Source organism: Macrosteles quadrilineatus, unplaced genomic scaffold (assembly GCF_028750875.1).
Source record: "Macrosteles quadrilineatus isolate MER2022 unplaced genomic scaffold, UCM_ALF_1.0 Scaffold_1__1_contigs__length_201487025, whole genome shotgun sequence".
Taxonomy (NCBI): Eukaryota; Metazoa; Arthropoda; class Insecta; order Hemiptera; family Cicadellidae; genus Macrosteles; species Macrosteles quadrilineatus.
The window spans coordinates 200,759,731-200,783,610 of NW_026542594.1; the positions used below are offsets into that span (position 1 = coordinate 200,759,731).

Sequence of the window (23,880 nt, forward strand, 5' to 3'; positions counted from 1 at the left end):
TTAGAACTCATCTGAATCACATGAGCTTGTAGCAAATACAAACAATATAGAGGAAGGTTACTATTGTTTTTGTTTTTATCAAGAAATTCAATTACTTTCCTTCATATAACTTAATTAAATCTTCTAACTAGATTGAAACATTTTTATTAGACCTTCTATCACAGATATCCTTTTAAATGTAAATTTTGAATAAGAAATATACAAAAAATATATAAGTTCATATACCGTATTTAACTGTGAAATGTTGGTACGATAACAATGATATTATAGGACACGTTTGGGAAACTAAGTGAATTTTTACGCTACCGAAAGTGAAATGCATTACAATGTTCTTTAGCTAATTCCTAATCTAATCTTATTATTGAGTGTGCAGCAGCATACAAGGAAAAACAACGTTGTCATCTATGGGATACCAGAACTTCAGAGGGGGGCAGATGTTTTCCCGATATTACACCAGATTGCCAAACTACTCCAGCTCCCGTTTTATCGCCAAGCCATAAACGCTGCCCATTGGCTTCCAGTAATAGGGCGTGGACATAACCGAAGTCAGCCTATACTCGTTTCGTTTGTGTCGCGCCTCGTGAAAAATGACTGGATCTTTGCTAGACGACAGAGAAAAACCCTTAAAGCCAGTGAAATAGACGTCAGATTTCCCGAAGTACAGGTGTACATCAATGAACAACTCTCTAAGCAATCACGTATACTCTTCAATGCCGCGCGGGACATGGTAAAGAATAAGAAGTTGATCTCTGTTTGGACCCACGACTGCCGAGTAATGGTGAGAAAGACACCTGATGGTAGACCCATCCTCGTGACCTGTCTGCAGGATTTGGAAGTAGCTGCACCACCTGCGATGATCAACTCCAATCCTCTACCAGATGATCCTGCCAGCTCCACCCTCACTCCTGTTGACAACACCAGCATAGCCGCCACCTGCGACACCGACAACGTTACCACCTCACATGCCGCCACCAACGTCACAGCCTCCTATGCCGCCGCTACCAAGAGCGCCGCCGCCTCCCAGACCGCTGCCCCTACACAGCCCGACACTGAGTCCAGCCCTGCCAAGTAGGCACAATGAAAATAATAATTCTGGCTTAGTTATTTAGTTATCTTTTTTGTTTTATTTGATTGAACTGTAATATTGCCATTTCCTCTAATCATATCGTAAGTAATGTTTTTAGTGTTTTAGTATTTTATATCTAAAGAATATAACCCAGTACCTTTACATGTTTGCAAAATATAGTAATGTTTTTTTTCTCTGTAAGCTATGTGTCTGAAAAATAGTCTTTCTAGATCCACAATAGTTAATATTTTCTTCTTCTTTTTTTTTATAATTGTGTTCACTTTAAACCATATATTAGTTAGTCCATGGTCCACAATAGGTTGACCTCATTGCTAAGGCAGTTGCAAAAATACCACATAAGTCTGTGAATTTTAATTTCAGTTTATTTTATTTTAATTCAATCATTATTTTACTATCATTTAAAACATGTTGTCATATAAAAGGAAAAATGTGTTTTTGTTCAGTAAGAATTTCTCGTATCCGAAAGCCGCAGATAGGGTAACAGAAGCAGGCATTCCTACAGCCAATCCAGGCATGCCGAACGATACGCTAGCATTATCTATGGATAAGAATGATTATCAGGACAAACCTATTATTGAATGTCAGGAATTTTCCGATATAGATGAATTTAGAAATAGTTTCAATAGTTCAGATTTACCTTGTAACCAAAAATTCAGTTTTAGAGTATTACAGTTAAATATTCGGAGCTATAATAAAAACTTTGATGAGTTTTTAGTTTTATGGCAGGGTCTCCAGATTAAATTCCATTGTATAATTTTGACTGAAGCTTGGTTGAGGAACGACAGTGAGCTCACAGCCCTAGAAGGCTATACCCTGTTTAGAACATACAATAGCCTCAATCAGTGTGATGGTCTGGTTGTGTACTTAGATGACACGTTATTAGCAACATGTAACCAGATTTGTATAGGTGGAGTCGCCACCAGCTTGTCCATAGTTTTTACATGGGCCAATATTGATTGTGAATTAATCTGCATCTACAGAAGTCCCTCCTCGTCACTAGTTACATTTAACGACGGTCTTCAAACATTCCTTAGTATGACAAACAAAAAGTCACTTAAAATTATCGCCGGTGATATTAACTGTGACATTCGTAATCCATGTTTAAATTCACAAGAGGAACGATATCTTGACTTGCTTTATGAGTTCGGATTTATTCCTTGTATAGATAAAATTACGCGGCCAGTTAGTGATACATGTATTGACCATTACTTTATAAAACTGCCAAACAGGCTGAGTGTCAACACTTCAGTTTTACAAACTTACATTACAGACCATTTTATTGTTGCTCTTGAACTGAAAAGTAATACTGGTATTAGTAAGGGCAACGAGTTTATTTACAAGAATACTAATTGGAAAAATATAACAGAAGCTTTGAAATCTCAAAATTGGCAACAAGTTTTAAATTCAAATGACTTAGATGCAGCAACTATAAATTTTAATTTGATTTTGCAAAATATCATAGAGCAGAACACGTCCCAACACATATTGAGAGCTAAAACGGCTAAATTAAAACCATGGATTACAAATGGTCTTCTTACTTCTATCCGCAATCGGGATAAATTAAGTAAGAGAGTTAAGCAAAACCCATTCAACATACAGCTTCGTGCTAGATATGTCAGATACCGTAACTCATTGAAATCCTTACTAAAACGCGCAAAAAATGATTATTATAAAAATAAATTAGACGAATCTCAGGGAAATCCACGAAAATTCTGGGAAATTGTTAATGATGTAGCGGGACGTCCTGCTGGCAAGTCTAAATTTCCGTTGGAAGTTTTCCATGTGAACCGGGATACTGCCCCCACCAACGATATTAAACACATTTGTGATAATTTCAACGAATACTATGCCTCTGTTGGATCTCAGCTAGCCGGAGCGCTGCAGCCCGCCGGCCCCTTGGAGGTCGACGACGCTGACCACGCCACCGATTCCCAGTTCTCACTAAGGCCTGTCACCGTTGAGGAGCTTTTAAAAGTCATTAAAAGTATTAGAGGCAACTCTGCACCGGGATGGGATGGCGTTCCCTCAAAATTTATAAAAAATAATGTAGACTCTCTCATTTTACCAATATTATACATAATTAACCTTAGTATACGGGAAGGGAAGTTCCCAGAAGTGTTTAAAATTGCAAAAGTCATACCTGTTTACAAGTCTGGCCAAAGAAACCTAACAATAAATTACAGACCAATTTCATTAATTTGCACAGTATCTAAAATTCTTGAAAAATGTGTAAAACTTCAGCTATCGGATTACCTTGAACAAGAGAAAATTATATGTGACGCGCAGTATGGATTTAGACAGAACCGCAGTACATCACACTCATTATTTGATATAACCAAATTTATTTCTGAAGAAATAAATAACAAGAAGCGTGTATTGGTAACATTCCTAGATTTGGCTAAAGCATTTGATTCCATTAACAGACAATATCTAATTTCTAAATTGAGACTAGTTGGCATCGGTGGTCATTCATTAAACTGGTTTATCAGCTATTTAGAAAATCGTTTACAATATGTGTCCATCAATGGTGTTGATAGTGATAAAACTAGCATTGACTATGGAGTGGTCCAAGGTAGTACACTTGGGCCCATCCTATTCTTGATATATATTAATAACCTTTCAAAAGTCAGAATTAAAGGGAAAGTTTTTTTGTTTGCTGACGACACGGCCATAGTATCGTCTGGACGCACGTGGGACGAGGCATATGAACAAGCATCTACAGACATTTATAAAGTTAAACGTTGGTTAGACCAAAACACGTTAACCCTTAACATAAGTAAAACAAAAAGTTTACCAATATTTTTTAAGAATGAAAGTGACCCCAGCCCGAGGCAACTATTTCTTCATACATGCGGCGACTTTCGGTCAGCGGCTTGTACTTGTGACGTTATAGAGCGGGTAGAGAAGTACACGTACCTAGGCATTATAATTGATCAAAAGTTTAGTTGGGCTCACCACATTCATTATCTCAAACAACGACTTAGAAAGCTCATATATGCATTTTCTCAACTTGCTGGAGTGCTGACCACGGATTACTGTAGGACAGTTTACTATGCTTACGTGCAGTCTTTGCTTCAATATGGTATATTGGCGTGGGGCGGTGTCTCGGCCTCTATGCTTGAGCCTCTGGCTGTTGCGCAGAGGTCATTAATCAAAACGATACTTAGCAAACCATCGAGATATCCAACAGAGGATCTGTACTCAGATTTTCGTGTTCATGATATACGACAGTTATTTGTAAAAACTCTTTTAGTCTTTATTAGGTCAAACAAAAACATAATTTTTACCAATTTGCAGCATAACTATCCCACAAGACATAGAATCAACTTTGGTTACCAATTTCCTAGATTAAATATAACCTCGTTAAAAAGTAACCCATTTTTTATCGCCCATATCTTATATCGCAATCTTCCGCCACAAATCCTGCAGTATGAGGAGAGCAGTGTCCCGGTTTACAAAAGAAAGGTGAGTACTTGGCTTGCCAGCATTGGCCGGACGGCTACGGAGGCGCTGGTAAAATCCCCATATAATTAGGCTCATTAGAAAGAAAAAAAAAAACGTAAACATCTTAGTAATCTGCTGAGACCCTTTCACTGTAGCTATTGTAGCTTCTAGTTGCTTATTTTAATCTTTGGTTACATTAGGAAATTCTACTCTAAATTAATTTTGTGTTATTGTGTCTTAATTTTGTACATATTAACTTTTAAATTATGTTTTTATGTAATATATAATTATTTTTAAGAAATGTAGTAAATGTTTTAATTAGACAATAAAATTCACTGTTTATCCACAATATACCAGATAGCAGATTTAGAACTCTTTTTCCGCACACGGGCTTACGCCTATGCGGAAAAATATATTTCTTTTTAATTTATATCTGTTTATTGTATTGTTTATATTTTGGAAATAAACGATTTGATTTTGATTTGTGAATAATATATGTCTTTAAATAAGTGGTTTCACTAAATACATTGAATTCACTAACAATACCACAAATAACGATTTTAAAGAAGTTTGTTAAATATTTTTGAGTTTACACAGTACAGTTCTTCAAAATAAAAAAAAATAGTTAGCATATAATTAAAAATAATAAATTTGTTCCTGGATTTTAAGTCCATATTTTGATAATAAATTCGGCTTTCAGCTATAGTCTGTATGAGAGAACCTGTCTTTTGACCCTTTGTCCACCACTGAACTGCCTTACCTTACGAGTTGAACTCGGGGAGGCCATTCCCCAGTTAGACTGAGGGGTAGGAGACAGGTTCTATCATACAGGCTATATTTATCTGTGGTGTAAATTCATATTCCAAAAATACAAAGACAATATCGTTGGCCCCGATGTATATACAACCCTCCCCCAAATATATGCGGGCTTGGGCTTAAGTGTGCATTATTTCTGCTTTACCCTCTTCAAAATTTAATGCACGTTTGCTCCCTGGTTTTACACTTTCCAACCGTAAAACTCCCTCAGTCTGAGAGTGTTGCTTTCACAAAACACGCCAAATCAGCCTCAGTAAAATTATAAATAAATAAATAAATAATATTATTTATTAACAGAATAAAAAAAAATTGTAAAAACTTTAGATGAAAATTCAACTTAAGTAAGGAAATATCTAAACAATTTTTACCATTCAAATATGCTTAAAAAGACAAACAATTCAATAATTTAACAATTTAATAATGTTAACATTATTATTGACATAGTGTAAGCCAAATTTGAACTGAGATGCTCAAAGTAAGACGTGGTACCATAGACTAACCAACACAAGTAGACTTCTCATCCCATTGTAAATTTTGAAGCACGTTTATCGTGTCTAGTTCATGTAAGTGACACAAAGGCGCTAGTGTCGATGAAACTTTGTTTCCGTTATTTTAGGGTTAATTTCTTGATTTGTGCTTTACTGTTTGGTTATATAACTAGGGGACAAGTTATTGTTTATGATTAGATCGTATTATTTGGTTAAACGAGGTTTTAAATGGCTGTAATAACGGGAAACAAATTGTAAACAAAACACGACCTCTACATAAACCGTACATGAACTAACAATAAAATTGGCTTCAGCTGTTCCATAAGGATGAGAAATCTACTAAGGGAGTATGTTTTATCTATGGTGGTACGTTGTCTCCCATGCTTCCATCTATTATAGTAAAGTAAAACTGATATAAATTATTTATCAATCAATTTATAAATTACTGATAATAAATTATTCAACTCCCAGTGGTGATTTTGGGTAGTTTTTACCATTACAATATTTTTATACTCTGGACAAAATTAACCAAAATAACTATCCTGTGAACCTGTAAAAATAAAATATCTTTAAATTAACTAGAAATAATAGATAGGTTTATTTTATTTCAACATAAGGGGACTACTGTCAACAACGAACTTCATGAAACCCCTTAATATATTGGATGAGAATAATGCTCCCCTTCATATCTGAAGGTTGTTGGTTCTATCTCAACCTCGAGCGAAAACTTTGAACCCTAACGCCATTAATTTGTTGTTGGTATATTAATTATGTTAGCTAACATAAAATCAACAAAAATAACAAACCAGGGGTTTGACATCTGCAGAGATGTAAACAATTCAAATGTCGTTAAACACACAAAATAAAATTACAACAACTTTAAGAAAAAATAATTGGAGTTTAAATACTTGAAATCCAGGTATACTTAATTCACTCGTCATTATAAAGCAGCTCATCACTACTTAGCAGGTTTGCTGTGACGGGGGATTTCAAATGTAAGAAATCTGGTGACAGGCAGCTTCCCTTGTCAACTCTGCAGCTAAAGTCTGCCATCTTTGTTGAACGTGAGTCTACTGCAGTGCAGCAAGGGGGGAATTGCATTAGAATATGTAGCGTTCCCCTTGAAATTGCGCTGAAAGTTTATGCCTTAAATGTAATTTTGGTTCGTAGGAGTTTTAAATAAATTTGATTGTTTTCAGTAGTTAACAACTGTGAAGAACAAAGTAACCCGTAAAATGTTAAGAGTTTTCGAAGAATAACACATAATGTATAGTTTCTGGATTAAATAAAAACAGCTCGACCGAAGAAGATGGTCAACGTATTACAGAGAAACCTTATTTACCAAAAAACTTAAAGTAACAAGTGGAAATTTGAAATTAAAAAGTGTAATATTGTGAATTTTGTATGCTACATTGTTCGTCAGTAACCAATGTAAAATTAATAGTTTTATTAATTGAATAAAAGCTACAATATTTTGTTAAATGTTAGAAATGGTACCCTTTTCCTTATAAAAATTGTATTTAAATTAAAATCATCTTTCTATCAATTATTTTTACAGTTTTTTACCTTGCTGGACTTGAGAGAGCCACTATGTGTGCGTATTTTACAGGTTAAATTGAGTGGAGTCGATGATCTGTGTATCATTGTTGTAGGTAAGATCGCTTGTTTTAAAATTGAGTCAATAAGAAGGACAGCTGATTCTACTTCGAAACTTCACAAATATTTTGACGTTTTCTGATACCAAACCCTTCTGAAACCACCCCCAAACCCTTTGGATTCCTTCTGGTATCCAGGAAAACACCGTAACATCGTAGCTACTTATTTTACGAAAACTTGAGTCCTTTCCAATGTATATTTTCACTCAAAAAGAGTAAACAATTTTCAAATTAAAAAATATCACCGTTGATATTTTACTATAGTTCGTATTCCGCAATTCGTGGCACATTTTATATTGAGCCCATCGCCATCAATCACGACACCCCTACGTGAGTTATGTTTTGTTGTACATCATCTTTGATGTCCCCTACGTGAACAGGTCTGTGGAAATACCGAAATACTCGTACATCTCCCCAGCAATATGTCTGGATTTGTGGGAATCACATGGTGAAACGTGCGCCATCATGTTGAAAGGATGTTGGATATGTTTCATACACATGGAACTCGTGATAAGATATAAAGATATAAAGATATAAAGATATAAGATATAAAGAGGTGTTGCTCCGTGGGTATCTTTCAAATGCTACCAAATGCGTTCAAATGCTTTTATTCTTGTTGCTATGCAATGCGGTGGCTTCTAGTTTTTTGCAAATTTTAACATAGCGATCTCTTAAGATAACTGCTCTTTTATTGTAAGTTGGTATTTACGAAGTTTATCTAAAGCCCATGTTAATACTTTGGTATGCATATATTTACTTTTTCTGTTATTTTTTAGGTTTTTTCGTTTTTATTTACGTCATTGGATTTTTTTAACTTATTTTCAAGTCCAAACCTATTGCTATCTAACTTTGAGCTTTTTTAGAAAGCATAACTAATTTATAGTCCAATATAAATGGCATATGAGTTTGGCAACGCTTGGAATCGAACCAGCGACCTTCAGATGGAAGGCTTGCACTACACACTATCAAGGGGACGCCCTTGATAAACTGATAGTAACCTGTATTAATTATGTTGGACCTTAAAAGTGACAATTACTGTTGAATCAATTAGCATCTAATATTCCATCAATTATTGAACTAACCCTATGTTCATATTGAGTCTAGATTCAAAAGAGTCTTTAAGAATTGAGTGGTTTGAATCACCCAACACACATATTCTTCGAAAATTCATAAACAAAGTGAATGGTTCCCCCCTCGACAGTGTCAGTGACTCTTCATTAATCAGACACACTTCTTCTTCTTCCACCCCCCTTCAATAACCCCCCCCCCATTTCCCCCCTCACACTTGTGCCCGCCAGCAAGAGCGTCAAATACATAAACATGACTGTTGATCACCAACACTAATGATCTGTAATATCTACAAAATCGTGGTTGAGATCGTATTGAAAGTCGAGGGGGGTGTTTAAATAATCGGCGTCGTTTAAAAGGGGTTGTATGGACAGATTCAACTGTTAGTATAAATTTAAGGGTTGTGAAAACGGCTGTGTTGTTCGAATACGAATATCTTGGTAGTAGTGAGCTCAATTACTTGAGGTGTTATGATTTATACAAAACAATGCATTAAAAACCTACCCCATGGCCAAGTGCTACCACTTATACTTATTTGTATATTGATTTCAAATAAAATTTCAATGAAAATTTATGTATTACTAGTCTTTTTAGTAGTTCAATGCGATACTTTTCAATAGTCTAGACATTTGACTATTAATACAACTAGACATTCCATCCCCATGTTAAATTTGTAGCCAGGTTTTTTTTGCAAAGTAATTGCCTTCGTTGATGTGAGCCACCTACAGATTGCGCTGATCTAAATTACTAAATTCTGTTGAGTACACAAACCTTTTTACCGAGTCAATCTTAGGAAATGGGTTATGGTGAGCAGTAGCAACTGTTAGGACCCATCAACCTGGTCAGTAAAAAAATAAGGTATAAAATAGAATTTTAGACACTAGCGTGCTCTGTGACTGGCTCACAAAACTAGGTTTTTTAGTAAAAAAATGGCGACAGCTGGTCCATATAGATGGGAAGTCTACTTCAGTATCCAATAGTCAATGATACTAGACTGTATATAAAATTTTAATTCCAAAGTATAATTTGTCGATATATTAATATAGTTTTTTTTATGGATAAGTTTAAAGTCGTTAGGAATGGGAAACCAGAGACCAATAGCATAATTTAAAAAAAAAAGGTTGGCAGCCTCTTTTGTCGTTGCATTTGCCCGTCCACATAGAATAAATTATATATTGATAGAATACATAAATGTCTTTACTTTTAGCAGTGATCGTAAGTAATTATACTATAAACTAATTTATATGCTCAGATAAATTTGCTATACCTTTCATTTATTGTTAGACCTTTTTTCTTAAAACCTTTCATTTAAGTATGTGGTTGATGGGTGTGTGACGCAATGTTTACTCAAAAGTTCGTGTTCCTTATTTGCTTTATATGTAGATAATATATTTATAAATGTACATTAAAATTATAAGAGACAATAGGCCTATTTCCCTTGCTCAGACCCCTGTTTACTCTAACCTCTCAAAATATTTTTCGTCAGAAATTTCGTAAGTCAAGAATGCTTGTGTGGGATGAAAACTCTTCATTACACCGCGACCCCACACTTGCGCTTCCATCTGAATTTCATGAGACCCTCAAATAAATAAACAAGGGGAGGCTCTTGATAAACCTTGCTGTTGAATTAATTACCTGTATTAATTAGGTTGGATCTTCGACGCGGTACAACAATTACTGTTGAATCACTTAGAATCACTAAGCATCTGAGACTGGATGTTAGAAGGAGATACAATCGTCCATTTGGAACATTAAACGTAGAAACGTGGTTTTCGTTAGCCCTACTAATATTATAAATAAAAAAGATTGGATGTATGGATGTATGGATGTATGTTTGTGACAAGTAAACGCGAAAAATACTGGTCGGATTGGGCTGAAATTTGGCATGATGGTAGATCACATTCCCGATTAACATATAGGCATATTCTTATCTCAAAAATCCTTTTGGGCTTCGTCCCGGTGGCTCTGCAGTTCCCCATGTTAACCTTATGAGTATTCATATTTAAAGGGAATTAAAGAATCTAGCCAGCTGTTTCAACTAAAATAGTTGGTTCTATGATATGCAAAAGCATTAAAAAGTTATAAGATTTACCAACAGGGTGCAGCACTATAATTTTTTTTTTTCATTATTTATAAACAATAATTTGAACTAAGCGGCAACAAAAAACTGTGATACGCAATGAGAACTGTCAAAGTAGGATTGTTTAAAGTTTTTTTTTATTTCATGAATAATTTGTGATATTTTGCGAATTTTTAATAATTTATCTTTCTCTAGTGTGTAGGTGAAGTGGTAGAACATAAGGGCTATGGCAGATGTGTAATACTTTTGTAATTCTATAGCATACCGTAAATTTTAGGAAGCTAATTTGCTCAAACCGTGTCTTCTCACATTGCAAACGCAAAGATCAAGTATAACTGCAATAAGCATTTTATACTTATATGCCAACCCCGTACGAAGGACGGGTACTCTGCTAGTTAAATATATAGATAGATGTTGAGTGTATTATTTAACTTTGTAAAAAATGTTATTTGCTTCTATAGATAATGCAATCACCTGAGACAAAAACCAAACGAACAAAAACACACTTACATAGAAACCACCTCTTCTTTATAACATTAGATATCACATTGTTGTACAAATACTTTACACGCTACACAGAGGAAAAACACTAATTTGCTCGTATTTATTCTAGTCAAACCAATTAAAATCCGACAATTTTTCAACACACATCGTTATATTTATCAGATTACAATGCAATTGTCGAACAACAGCTACACTGCAGAGGCTATTATTGTTGTATCCAGCTGAGTAATAGGACAACAGCTGCTACTCATTAGTGAAACACACCAGGGTTTTGTCCAACAGTGATTAAATGGCTGAAATCTGTCTGGATATTGAAAAATAAAATGGTATCAAAATATTTCAACAAGATTGGGTAAAGATTTTAGTGATATTCAGGAGAACATTTATTTGCATGTATGTAAGAAGTTGGATAATGAAAATGTATATTAAAATTTTTGATGTTTTGTTTTGTAAAGTTGAAATAATAAATTTTGATTTTAAACTGTTAAATACAATTTTACAGCCCTCTAACTTTAGTATTGGTAGGTTTATGACACCTATTATTTGTTCTAGTTTTAGCATTCAGAATGTTATAGGTTTTGGTAAGATGTAGTGAAAACCAAGTATTTAAACCATCAACGATGGTACTAAAGTTAGTTGAATTTAATTTCCTGGATCTGATGTGTTCTATAATTCCATCCCACCTAAATGTGTTAAAATCAGATTTTTACAATTGAAAATGCTGACAGACATTTGCATCTACATTATTGAAATGTCACGCATTAATATACACCATAGCAAAGTTAAGTATTTTAAGTTTATATAAAAAAATATGTATGTTAAAAGTTAAATTCAAGAAAGTATGGATCAAAATATAATCTTGCTAATCCTAAAACTATTGTATCATGTGTGAATAATTTAAAATTTAACACTTCTACGAATAATATGTAAACAAATTACATCCACGTATTTTACTGTCCAATCTCTAAAATATGCTATGCATACGAAAAGTAAACAATATAAAATAACATATTTAGCTTCACAATAAATTTATCCAAACTAAAAGAGTATTTAATATACGATTTCGTAATCTACCATGACGATTTACAGAATAATAGTTTAATAAACACTGCAAACATGTTTATATATGTCCCTTAACTTTATACTGTTTCAACGAAAATCAGCGAACCAAATTCATCCCCAACCACCATCACCGAGCAACCCCATGGCTGAAACCCCACACTTCATCTTAATTACATGAAATTCAAAAGCGTAAACACAAGGTCAACCATGCGTTGTATTGATGACAGCTGATAAATAGTGTAATTGATTAATGCATTGTTGATCAGCTGATTAAGGGGTCGAGGGGTTGACTGTGGTGTAAATTTGACGTTGTGGTGTATTCGTTCGTGGCTTTGGATATATTGTGTATATACTATTTGGTTAACGTTTGTTATTTAAGTTCTTTGATCTATAAAGTAAATAATTTGCCATTTTGAGATTTCAAAAATATTAATTTGGTCTCCTACTGTATTTGTATACAGTATTTGGTCTGTCGCTATTTTTTTTAATATTCATTTTATTGACTTTATCTAAGATTTAACTAAACGATTTTATATTTTCTATATGTATTACTTCCATTATACATATTATTGAAAACAATCCTTCTGGTGCCTATATTATTGAATTACTTATTTCTTTATTGATGAAAAACTGTGTGGATTAATTAATAAATAAAATTTAAAATAAAAAATAATCTACACCTATCTACTTTAACCTCACAAAAAGTAGTGTTTTGAAAGGCAGCGGCCTTTATTCACAGCCTTTCATTATCAGAAGTATAACGAAACGATAAGTATCAACATATAATTCGCCGATGTAAAATATAGTTTTAAATAAAAGAAAACATCGCTGAAAAATATAATTATAAAAATATATTTCCTAAAAAACATTTTACTATTTCAATAACGACAATAATAATAAAACCAAAGTATGCAACATTAGCATGGGATCTCTATAAGCAAACGCAAGTTCAAATTTAATATCTGCAGTCAGAACTTTATAAATCTATTTTTATTCACAGTTATATTTTGTTTTCTATAGAATTTATTTTATTTAAGCAAACTAGTGGGCACGACTTATATAACTGCTGAGGAATCACCTGTTTAAAAAAATATATTCTTATACTTATTCTGTTTCTACTTACAAAATAAATTCTCTAAACTTACTATCGAGAGTAAATAATTGTTATAAAATCAATTTAATCTTACTGATAGGAATCATTTTCTTTGGTCGATGGCGAATTGTACATTTACAACCGTCTGGCTTTCAGAGGGAACTTTGCTAGGGTGTAAGTAATCTAAGGGGAGGACCACCCTTAGCGCTTAATAAGGCAATTTCAAGTGATGAACAATTCAGCACCGTAATAAGGTAATGTATTCATTGGCCATACCTGTTTTATGTCCTTTCTAAAAGTGGTAAAAGGGGGAAGTGCCAATATTTTATCAAATAGTATAAGGATATTGTCCTGTATTCGAGTAACTCTTTTTAACAGTGTAGCTGAAGATGAAATTTGTTTTTCTCATAGTAAGACGATAAAGCAATGAAAGTAATAATTAAATAGTACAGTACCTTTGATAGTGGATAAATAAAAATTATACATTTCGTTTCTACATTAAATTTGAAGTGTATCCAGATTAAGAAAAATAAACAAGAATATTGGTTTAATTTAGTTTATATAGTGGTTAAAGATTGCTGATTTAAAAGCTAACTTTTGTAAATTTCATACACCAATTTGTTGTGAAATGCATCGATTTTTTAGAATAAAAAACAAGAATCACAAATTTAATAGTACCCACACTTTGTAGGGAGTTAAATAAGATATAAAATAAAAAAAATAAAAAACATTAAATATAAAATTGTTTAAAATAAAACTTCCTTGGCCATTTTATGTAGATGTATGTCTTCTTCAGTACATTTAGCCACTCCCACTTATAGTAAATACCTCAAATTTCACCAGTGCGGAGACAAATTCAAGTATTTTCATATTTCAAATCACAATTATTTAACTATTTTACACATTCAAGAGCTACGAAGATCATTACACCAGTATTAGTCATGACGTAACTTTCCGCAGTGTGAGGGCAACGGTTTGTAGGTACTTATGCAAACCAATCCCTGTCTCTGAGCACGGACGGTATGGTTATCTTGAGTGTGGGGGGTTCTTCCCGGAACCTCAATTGAGTTAAGGGTGTCGCCACCTCTGGTGGATAGGTTCATCCGGGTGGGTCCCACTTCTATACCTGCCTCCTTTTGGGAAACCCTGATGGCCTGGCAGTGATGTTGGGTCTGACGGGCAAACGAAGTAGATCGGGTGCTGGGTCCGAGCCCGCCAGGGGTATCTGGGGATCTATCGCTCTGGTTATCTCTGGTTTCCCAGCAATGGGTAAGGCCTCGATCGGGCAGCGGTGTAAATGGGAGGTTGGGGTTCCCCCCGTCAGCGTGCTGATGGTCCCCTTCCTCCTGGCTATCGATGGCGGGTTCTGCCTGTCAGGGATTAGATAGGTCCCGAGTGTTGCTTGCACTAAATGCGTCGGGGCGCTCTACCATGGACCTCTAGGTCCCGACCTAGTGGAACCCAGGTGGAGTGACGCTTAAACAAGCAGCCGGAATCCCTGGTTAGGATTGAGGGGCAACCCTCCTTCCGAAGGGTCTGCTTCGGCAGCCGGCGAGCCTGATGACCTTAAGTCATCCGCCCATGATGTGCTAAAGGTTGATGCGTAAGCTTCGGCCTACATCATGGGGCCCGGGTATGTCCTAAAGGATAGGTACCGGGTATGCAGTCAGGGGGCTTCGGCTCTCATGACAATAATAATAATAATAATAATAATAATAATAGTATTAGTCATGATCCATAAAATTACCTCAAATTAACTCAATACTTAAACTAAAAGTACAAAACATCAACCAGTTATTTATAAACTTATAAATTTATCCAAACTAAAAGAGTATTTAATTTACGATTTCGTAATCTACCATTACGATTTACCAAATAATAATTTAATAAACACTTCAAACATGTTTATACAATATGTCCCTTAACTATATACTGTTTCGACGAAAATCAGTGAACCAAATTCACCCCCTAACCACCATCACCGAGCGACCCCATGGTTGAAACCCTCGCACTTCATCTTAATTACATGAAATTCAAAAGCGTAAACACAAGGTCAACCATGCGTTGTATTGATGACAGCTGATAATTAGTTTAATTGATTAATGCATTGTTGATCAGCTGATTAAGGGGTCGAGGGGTTGTCTGCGTGGAATAAGTGTGGTGTAAATTTGACGTTGTGGTGTATTGGTTCGTGGTTTTTGATATGGTTTTGTGTTTGTACTATTTGGTTAATGTTTGTGGTTTAAGTTGTTTGAACTATAAAGTAAATAATTTGTAATTTTGAGATTTCAAAAATAAAATTTGGTCTCCTACTGTATTTTTATACAGTATTTGGTCTGTTGCTATTTTTATTTTTATTTTATTTACTTTATCTAAGATTTAGTTAAACGATTTTATATTTTCAGTATGTTTTACTTCCATTATACATAGTCTTTTGCCTATATTATTGTTTTATTTTATTATTGGAAGCAGTTTCGGTTTTGAAAAAAGTCAATGTAAAATAAATATCATCTACACCTTTTTCTACATTAACCCCATACATATTACATGCCTTTTAGAAAGGCAACAGTCTATATGCAAAACCATTTGACATCTGGTGTACAACGAATTAATAAGTATAAAAAATAATAAACCCATAAGTCATAAGTCACAAGTCATCCAAATTCAGCCAAATCAACCAAATACAATTAGTGTTAGCTATGTCAAAATAGATAAAAATAATACATATAAAAAATAGTCATCAATGAAGAAAACCATCGTTGACAAATAAACCAAAGTGTTTGGCATAAAAAAACATTTTACCAATACGACAATGACTTCAAATTTATTTTATATAAGTAAGCTTAAGTCAAACTAATTAATAATTGATTACGAATGGTATGTTTAAAAAATATACTCTTATACTCCCTCTATTTCTATAAATAAAAATCGTATACTTGAAATTAAAGGTGAGAGATATTATTTGTTACAAATCAATTTATTTTTACAGTTAGGAATCATTTTCACATTTGGTCGGAAGGCGAATCGTACATTTACAACCGTCTGGCTTTAAGAGGGGACTTGCTAGGGTGTAAGTGATCTTAGGGGAGGACCACCCTTAGCGCTTAATAAGGCAATTTCAAGTGATGAACAATTCAGCACCGCAATAAGGTAATGTATTCATTGGCCATACCTGTTTTATGTCCTTTCTAAAAGTGGTAAAAGGGGGTGGTGCCAATATTTTATCAAACAGTGTAAGAATATTGTCCTTATGTATTCGAGTAACTATTTTTAACAGTGTAGCTGAAGATGAATTTTTTTCTTATAGTAAGACTGCAATAGTTTCACTGCAATAAAAGTAATAATTAATATTAATTAATATTATTAATGTTATTTACTTAAATTGTACAGTACCTTTGATAATGGATACAATAATAAGTATACATTTCGTTTCTACATTAAATTTGAAGTGTATCCAGATTAAGAAAATGAAACTAATATATTGGTTTAATTTAGTTTATATAGTTGTTAAAAGAGATTGGTGATGAAAAAGCCAATTTTTGTAAATTTTATACACCAATTTGTTGTGAAATGCATCGATTATCCAAAATAAAAATTGTATCACAAATTTAATAGACACACACTTTGTATGGAGTTATAGTAAGACATAAAATTGAAAAATAGGAAAAAACTTAAAATATAAAATTGTTTAAAATAAAACTTCCTTGACCGTTTTATGTAGATGTATGTCTTCTTCAGTACCTTTAGTCACTCCCACTTATAGTAAATACCTCAAATTTCACCAGTGCGGAGACAAATTCAAGTATTTTCGTATTTTAAATTACAATTATTTAGCTATTTTACACATTCAAGAAAGAATACGAAGATCATTACACATAATCACAATATTTTATTGCACTATCAAATATTCAATTTTTTTTTATGTTTTCCTTTTCGATCCTGTATTTAGCGAAGCAGGCTGTTAATGTTAGTTCAATTTTAAGACCATTGCATGTTTTTTTTCTCTTGTTTGCCGATGTTGTATGTTCATAGTATATATATTTCTTTTTCATTTTTCATTACTCAGTTGCGAATCATTAGTGTTAGCATGTTCATAAAGCATGTTTATGTTCATTCATAAAGGATGACCAAATAGCAAGATGTAAAACTTACCAGCATGTTAATAGTATTTATTGATCCACAAATTGTTATGCATGTAATTGATTGTACAAATGGCGATTTGCCGTAAATAAATAAATAAACAAGTATTATACATGAGCCATCACATTAACTCAAAACTTAAACTAAAAGTGCAACACATCAACCAGTTACATACTGACTCGAGACACTCTTTGTACTGATTCCCAAATAATAAATAGCAAGTAAAATGTTAAAGAAGCTTAAACTGAAATATGTCTAGAAAATCAATATCCAAAACTATTGAACCCAACAAAGTTAAAAACTGCATGATGAAAGAAGACTTCAATTGTTGAATTCTTCTTACTTTGGTGTCATCGCATAATGTGCAGCAGGTTGCAGATGACTCTAATGTGTTCAGGATCTTGTTTTAGACGTTGACAATAAGCCTGTCTCGACATGTCCAACAATAGAACATTGGACATCTGTGAACCGCTTCTCTTTCGACTGCAACTTGGAATTCAGTTTGATTTGTGGAACATAAATAGCGAAAACAGCTGGTTTTGTGTTTCGTTTTATTGTTGTCTTTGCAACATTTGACTCCGAGTTTGTTTTAAGTAAACTATTTGTGTATTGATGGATCCGAGAATTTATTTTCTTTTCCTACAGTCACCTAACAATGTACATGTTCTCTCACTGATTTGAGAAAGCAAAGTGGCCAATTCGCTCATCAGTGAGACAATGTTAACATTGTCTCACTCTAATTACTTTGTCTCACTCCAGATTTGCAACGTGAAGGCACTGAATAGTGAGCGCGTAACATGCAGGCAACGTCGTATGCGCGCGAAATACGTTGGCAGCACTGGCTGTAAATCAGCTGGTCAGCTGTTGTACTGTTGTATTTGTCACTTCACATTAAATGTTATATTAAAAGTTCACTTCTGTGTAAAAATAGGTTATGTTTCTTCACCAATTTATTTGTTTTATGGTAACTGTAGGAAAAGTATAATGTGCAACTCGAGTTCAAAGTACAATTGCCTCACTCGAGAAACCATTCCTCACTCGCCTACGGCTCGTGAGTAAGGATTTCTCTCGAGTGAGTCAATTGCTCACTTTTCTCACTAGTTGCACAAATAACTATTATTACATATAATGTTGATTCCTTTGGCTATGCTGCTGGTATTTTTGCTAAACATGTGTTTTTTGTGTAACTTTGCAAACTTTGTTCCTTTAGAAAGATTCACTAATTAATAATCTAAAACCATACTGTTATTGATTCAAAGAAACTGTATGTATGTCAATATTGAAATGAAACAAATGAATGATTTTGAATGAAGTAAAAATAATCTGACATGATTTCAATTTACACATTTAAAATATGAGTCTTTAAGCCCATTTACCACATAGATAATTTTATCTCAGAATTACATATTTAGCCTTCAAATCGTTCAAAATGATCCAAAGCTTGCTATTAAATATTCATTGTTACACTTTTTAGTATTTTGAGACTAAATATTACTTCTATTATACACGAACACTGGTATATGGGTTTAAAAAATTTATTTCTTTAAATGTTTATTGAAGATAACTTGAGTATTTCATTACGTGTAAGTAATGAGCCTTTTTATATATTTTTTAGTTAATATTATCGATGTTAAAGAGTAAAAATACAACTTGTATACATTATCAAAACTAAATTTTATCATCAATCAATTCCAAAGTTTACAACCAATTATAATCAATCTGAAATAACTTGAAATACAAGCATTGGATTTTTAATTACTTTTCTATTTCCATATGGCTAAGACAATATTACTACAGCTGGTGATAAACGTGCATTACTTAAGATAGTAATTAGGCTCATTAAGAAATAAGGGTCGTTCGCGCCGTTGATTATTACCCTCTTGAACAACACTGCAACCCCTTGGATTCCGGAATTTCATTTAACATTCATGAGTTTTCACGCAATCAAACCAACAGTTGTAACAAAGAAGATGAAATTTTAATCAGGAATAATTAGGGACCGTTACAGGCTTCAAATAGAATGTTTCCTTCAAATTAAATAGGGAAATAGGGTTTAATAATTGTAAACAAACTTTAGCATTAAAGTTACTATTCTAAAACAATTGAAGATTAAGTTTTGGTCTTACAATTTCGGACGGCTTTTTAATACAATCCTGGAATTTATCTTGCAACCTAGTAGTAACTATATCATAATGTAATATAAGTGTACTCGATGAAAGCTATTTAAAACCTATTCATACTGTTAGTCCTTTAAACAAATTTGCTGTCTCTTTCGTTTTAATTCACCTCAAACTCAGTTATAATATTAGTAAAATTAGCGTGATATTTTGTTTCAACATGATAAATTAAGTAACAGACTCAAAAGTTGTTAAACTCATTGAAATTGGTTATTTTTTTCAAAGTTTGAATTTGAGGTTGGCAGGTTTAATGGCTAGAAAGTATGATTTTTGCAAGTCTGCCATCACTAATGAATTCAAGTCATGTAATAATGCCATTAAATGGTATTTGATACTTCGTGACATTTATCTAGAAAATAAAACATTGTGGATGTCAAAGGCAAGAACTCCCCTCATACCGAAGAGAAACCTCTACTGAAACTCTTAAGTTATTTTTTAAATGCTGTACTTTTATGAGTTATATTCTTTCATATACGATAATAATTCATCAGATGCATTTAAATTAATTTCTTACGTATTGCTTGTTATTTAAATTTCACCAAGACACCACTTGATCGACAAACCATTTGACCGCAATGGCACTTGACCGACATGCAAATTGCTCGCTATTCCATTTGGCCGAAATTTAAAACCCACCAGTGAAACAAGGGTAGTAAATAACTCGCAAAAACTAAATACATATCTATACAATACGCATTTACGCAACTGCTGATAACAATGACTATTCTGGCCCCACCCCTCTTACCCTTCCCCCCACCACTTTACCACCTCCCTATTCCAGGAGCTGCGACATTAATGCCAATTAACTTTGTTGAATAAACCATTGTCTAACTGTTATAGCTGTTACCCGGACAGCTGGAATGGTGAATAGATTTAGTTCACGTTTTAGTGGAACATTAGTCATGAAAAGTGAATAGTTCATAGAATGTTCATTTACCAGCTAGATTATTATCTCTTGCATCCTTGTTTTATTGTTTTGTCTTCTTTAAATTTAACCTCTGCGAAACTGGTTATTTTAAGCCGATCAGGGAGTGTGGGATTAGTTTAATTAGTTATACGCTTAAGGGGTGTTAGTGACAGCAACTAAATGTGAAAAAACATCTCGTATTTATCATTGTATGTTTTTAGGTTATGATTTACACTTGCAAAGGGGGTTTAGAATCGGTTTGTTAAGTAGCACACAAAAGCTCTTTGAGGTTTAGGAGTAGTATCCAACAGTGATAAAAAAATAATTTTGTTTGGTTGTTAAAAAAAAGACTCCCACTTTGAAGAAAAGTACTACATGACATTCAAAGCAACGAAGCATCTACACAAGTAGTAAACACGCTGTGCCAAGCGCAAATGGCTTGTTCGACAGTTTCTATTTAGTAAAAGCCATTAAACCAAATGTCAGCTCCTACTAGACACATCCACTGTCACCGCTGGACTCATTGTTGTGTCTAAAAGCGGCTCTTAGAATCATTCGATAGTGTGGTTTTGTAAAAACAGCAACTAAAGATGTTTGTGAAATATGCAACTTTTAAGGTATATTTTTTAACATTACGGATTGTTTTTGTAGCTTCTTGTGGACAGAAATTGCGTATGAATAGATTTATACGATTCCGATATAGAATACGTGTTTTGGGCAAGAATTAATTTAGGGTAACATTTGAATAGAAGAATTGACATAGCCTTGCTATTGACTGAGATTAGTTCGTTCTTTATCCTGAACTAATTAATATTTATTAAATGATGAGTCTAGTTTCTATTTTTAAAATTTACTAAAATTCTCAACACTTCTCAGGTTTAAACTAATGACATTTAAAACTAAGTCCTTAATTATTCGGCTGGATTATATTATACACTAAGGAAGTCCTTATCTCTTATGTATAGTATGGAACCTGTCACCTGACCCTTGGGCCTGAAACTATTATCCTCAGGTAGACGGAGAGCCAGAAGATTGGTTCCATCATACTGTCTATAATCATTATTGAAATACCTAATAATACTTTTCTCAGATTTAATTTTCCATCCCTAAAGAAATGTTGTCACCAATTGATATAAACAACGTGTTAAATTTTTTCTAAGAATAAGCACAACACATTAATATAAGGTGAATTGACAAGAAATATATATGATCTTTTCTTAGGTTTCATACGTACTAATTAAGAAACCATCCAATGTTGCATCTAAATTTGTTTAGCCCAAATTGAGTTGAAATCTGTTAGGGATATGTGTACTTTTTAATAAATGACATTAGTTATTTCAGAATTTTTTAAACGGTTAATTATATGTGTTAGGTTATGAAAAAATTCCACAAAGACTTCTAAACATGAAAGATTGTGTGCTATTGTAGCTATAATGAAGTCATTCGTTCAGCCGTGCAACAAATGTAGCGTTACTGACACAAATGACTGGAAATGCAGTTTGTGTGATGTGTGGAGGTTAGAGAACATAGCATCTCTGTGTGTTTTGAGGTTCGTGTAAAATTATTTAACGTTTAACAGGTTGTGACAAAGAACCTTCATTTTACTATTACTGTAGTAGTACAAAGATAGATTAAAAAGTGGACCTAATCTTTAGTCTTTATCTACTCCCAAGTCTGTAAATATTTACAGATATACACGTATTTTAGTTACAACATTATCATTATACGTAGGTATAGTTGATCCATTCCCAATACCGTAATAATTATTTGTCTAGCCATGGCAGACCAGTTAGTTTGCTTCGGCTTGCTCCTTAGTTTAGCATTTCAAATGAACACTTCAACGCTAACAAGTATCTCAACCCTTACAAATCAAACACTTAAGGGTGACGGATTTGAAATCGAAATCGGAAGGTTTCTCAGTTGGCTTAACTAAAATGTAAAGCTATACTCTGTAAGATGAAACCTGTCTCCTTCCCCCCGGGGTTGGCCAATGGACCGAGCCAGCCCTGGTAGACCTCCTAGGAGACAGGTTCCACCGCACAGACTATAATACTTCGTAAGAGCTTAACTTGTTTAACCCTATCATATTTGTACCCAAGCCATAATTCCTAACAAACAAAACCCACAAATTCAACCCCTTTGATACAATTACACATTAAACCCATAACAGTAATACCTGTAATATTAAACGTTCCCAAGTGGTTTATTGCTAATTAATGTCAACGGCCTTTGCTGAAGCTATGTCCGTGTTATGTCTCGTCGGACATATTGATATATGACCCCCCTGCCCCCCTGTCCCCCTGTCCCCCCATACAACCACACCAGTGTATCACTGCAGTAGCGACGTTACCACCAATTAGCTTCGGTGAATAAATTATTGTCTGTTACAATACAACCGTGACAGTTTGGGGGACTATGTTGGCAACAATGCGATTACTCGGTAAAATGCGTGCGAGTATTTAACTCATTCGGTTGTGTTTTTTCTTTGTGGATGCAATTGCGAAAATATTTTGTTGTTCTATACATGAGGAAAATTTGTATCTGACAGCTTAGGGGAGTCTGTATAGTAACAATGCGATAGCTCGGTAAAATGCGTGTATGAGTATTTAACTCATTCGGTTGTGCTTTTTCATTGTTGATGCAATTGCGAAGTATTTGGTTGTTCTATTCATGAGTAAAATGTGTATCTGACAGCTTAGGGGAGTTTGTATGTCAGAAACAATGCGTTTACTAGTTAGAATGCGGATATGCTTATTTATCTCATTCCTTTTCATAGGGAATATGAATTAGCAATATATTTAGTTTGGGTGTTTTAATTTATAGTCAGCGTATGTACATGCAACAAATAGAAATGAGTAGTTTTACTTACATTTCGGAAGGAAAAAAACCTATCCTAATCCAACCTGTGAATTTAAAATCGTGTAGTCCATTATTGCAACATGTGTTTCGGTAAGCCGGGATAGCGGCGTTGCCACTTTTCTCTTGCCATGATCTTGTATTAGAATAGACAATGCCTTAGCCAATCCAATGACTAATTTCGTCAGAACAAAATATTTGTCAACTACTAAATTACCTGCGACATCCAAAGTAGCGTTTCTGCTCCTAGCTGACCCTGCGGAGTTCCTGGCCTCACACCAGTAGACACCGGCGTCCGTCTCCTTGCGACCGTGGACCACTCGGAGGAAGAACAGGGATCCGGCGGGGAGGAGTACCCTGGAGAGACAAAAAACTTGGTGTTAGAAAAGCATTTTCATTCAGAGAGGCTAAAGGCGTAATTCCATCTTTAGTGCAACTGCTGTTACGGTAGGACGGAACTGCGGCGTTGCCACTTTTGTCTCACCATGACAACGTATCATATC

At 34.0% G+C, this 23,880-nt stretch overlaps 1 protein-coding gene across 1 annotated transcript in view; it reads right to left on the minus strand.

Moving 5' to 3' along the window:
• The window catches only part of LOC128994304 (roundabout homolog 2-like), an 85,605-nt gene that overhangs the window by 44,330 nt on the left and 17,395 nt on the right, over positions 1–23,880 (minus strand). The window contains exon 4 of the mRNA XM_054418747.1: positions 23,595–23,734. Coding sequence (XP_054274722.1) covers positions 23,595–23,734 — 140 coding nt within the window. The remainder of the gene's footprint in view (positions 1–23,594; positions 23,735–23,880) is intronic.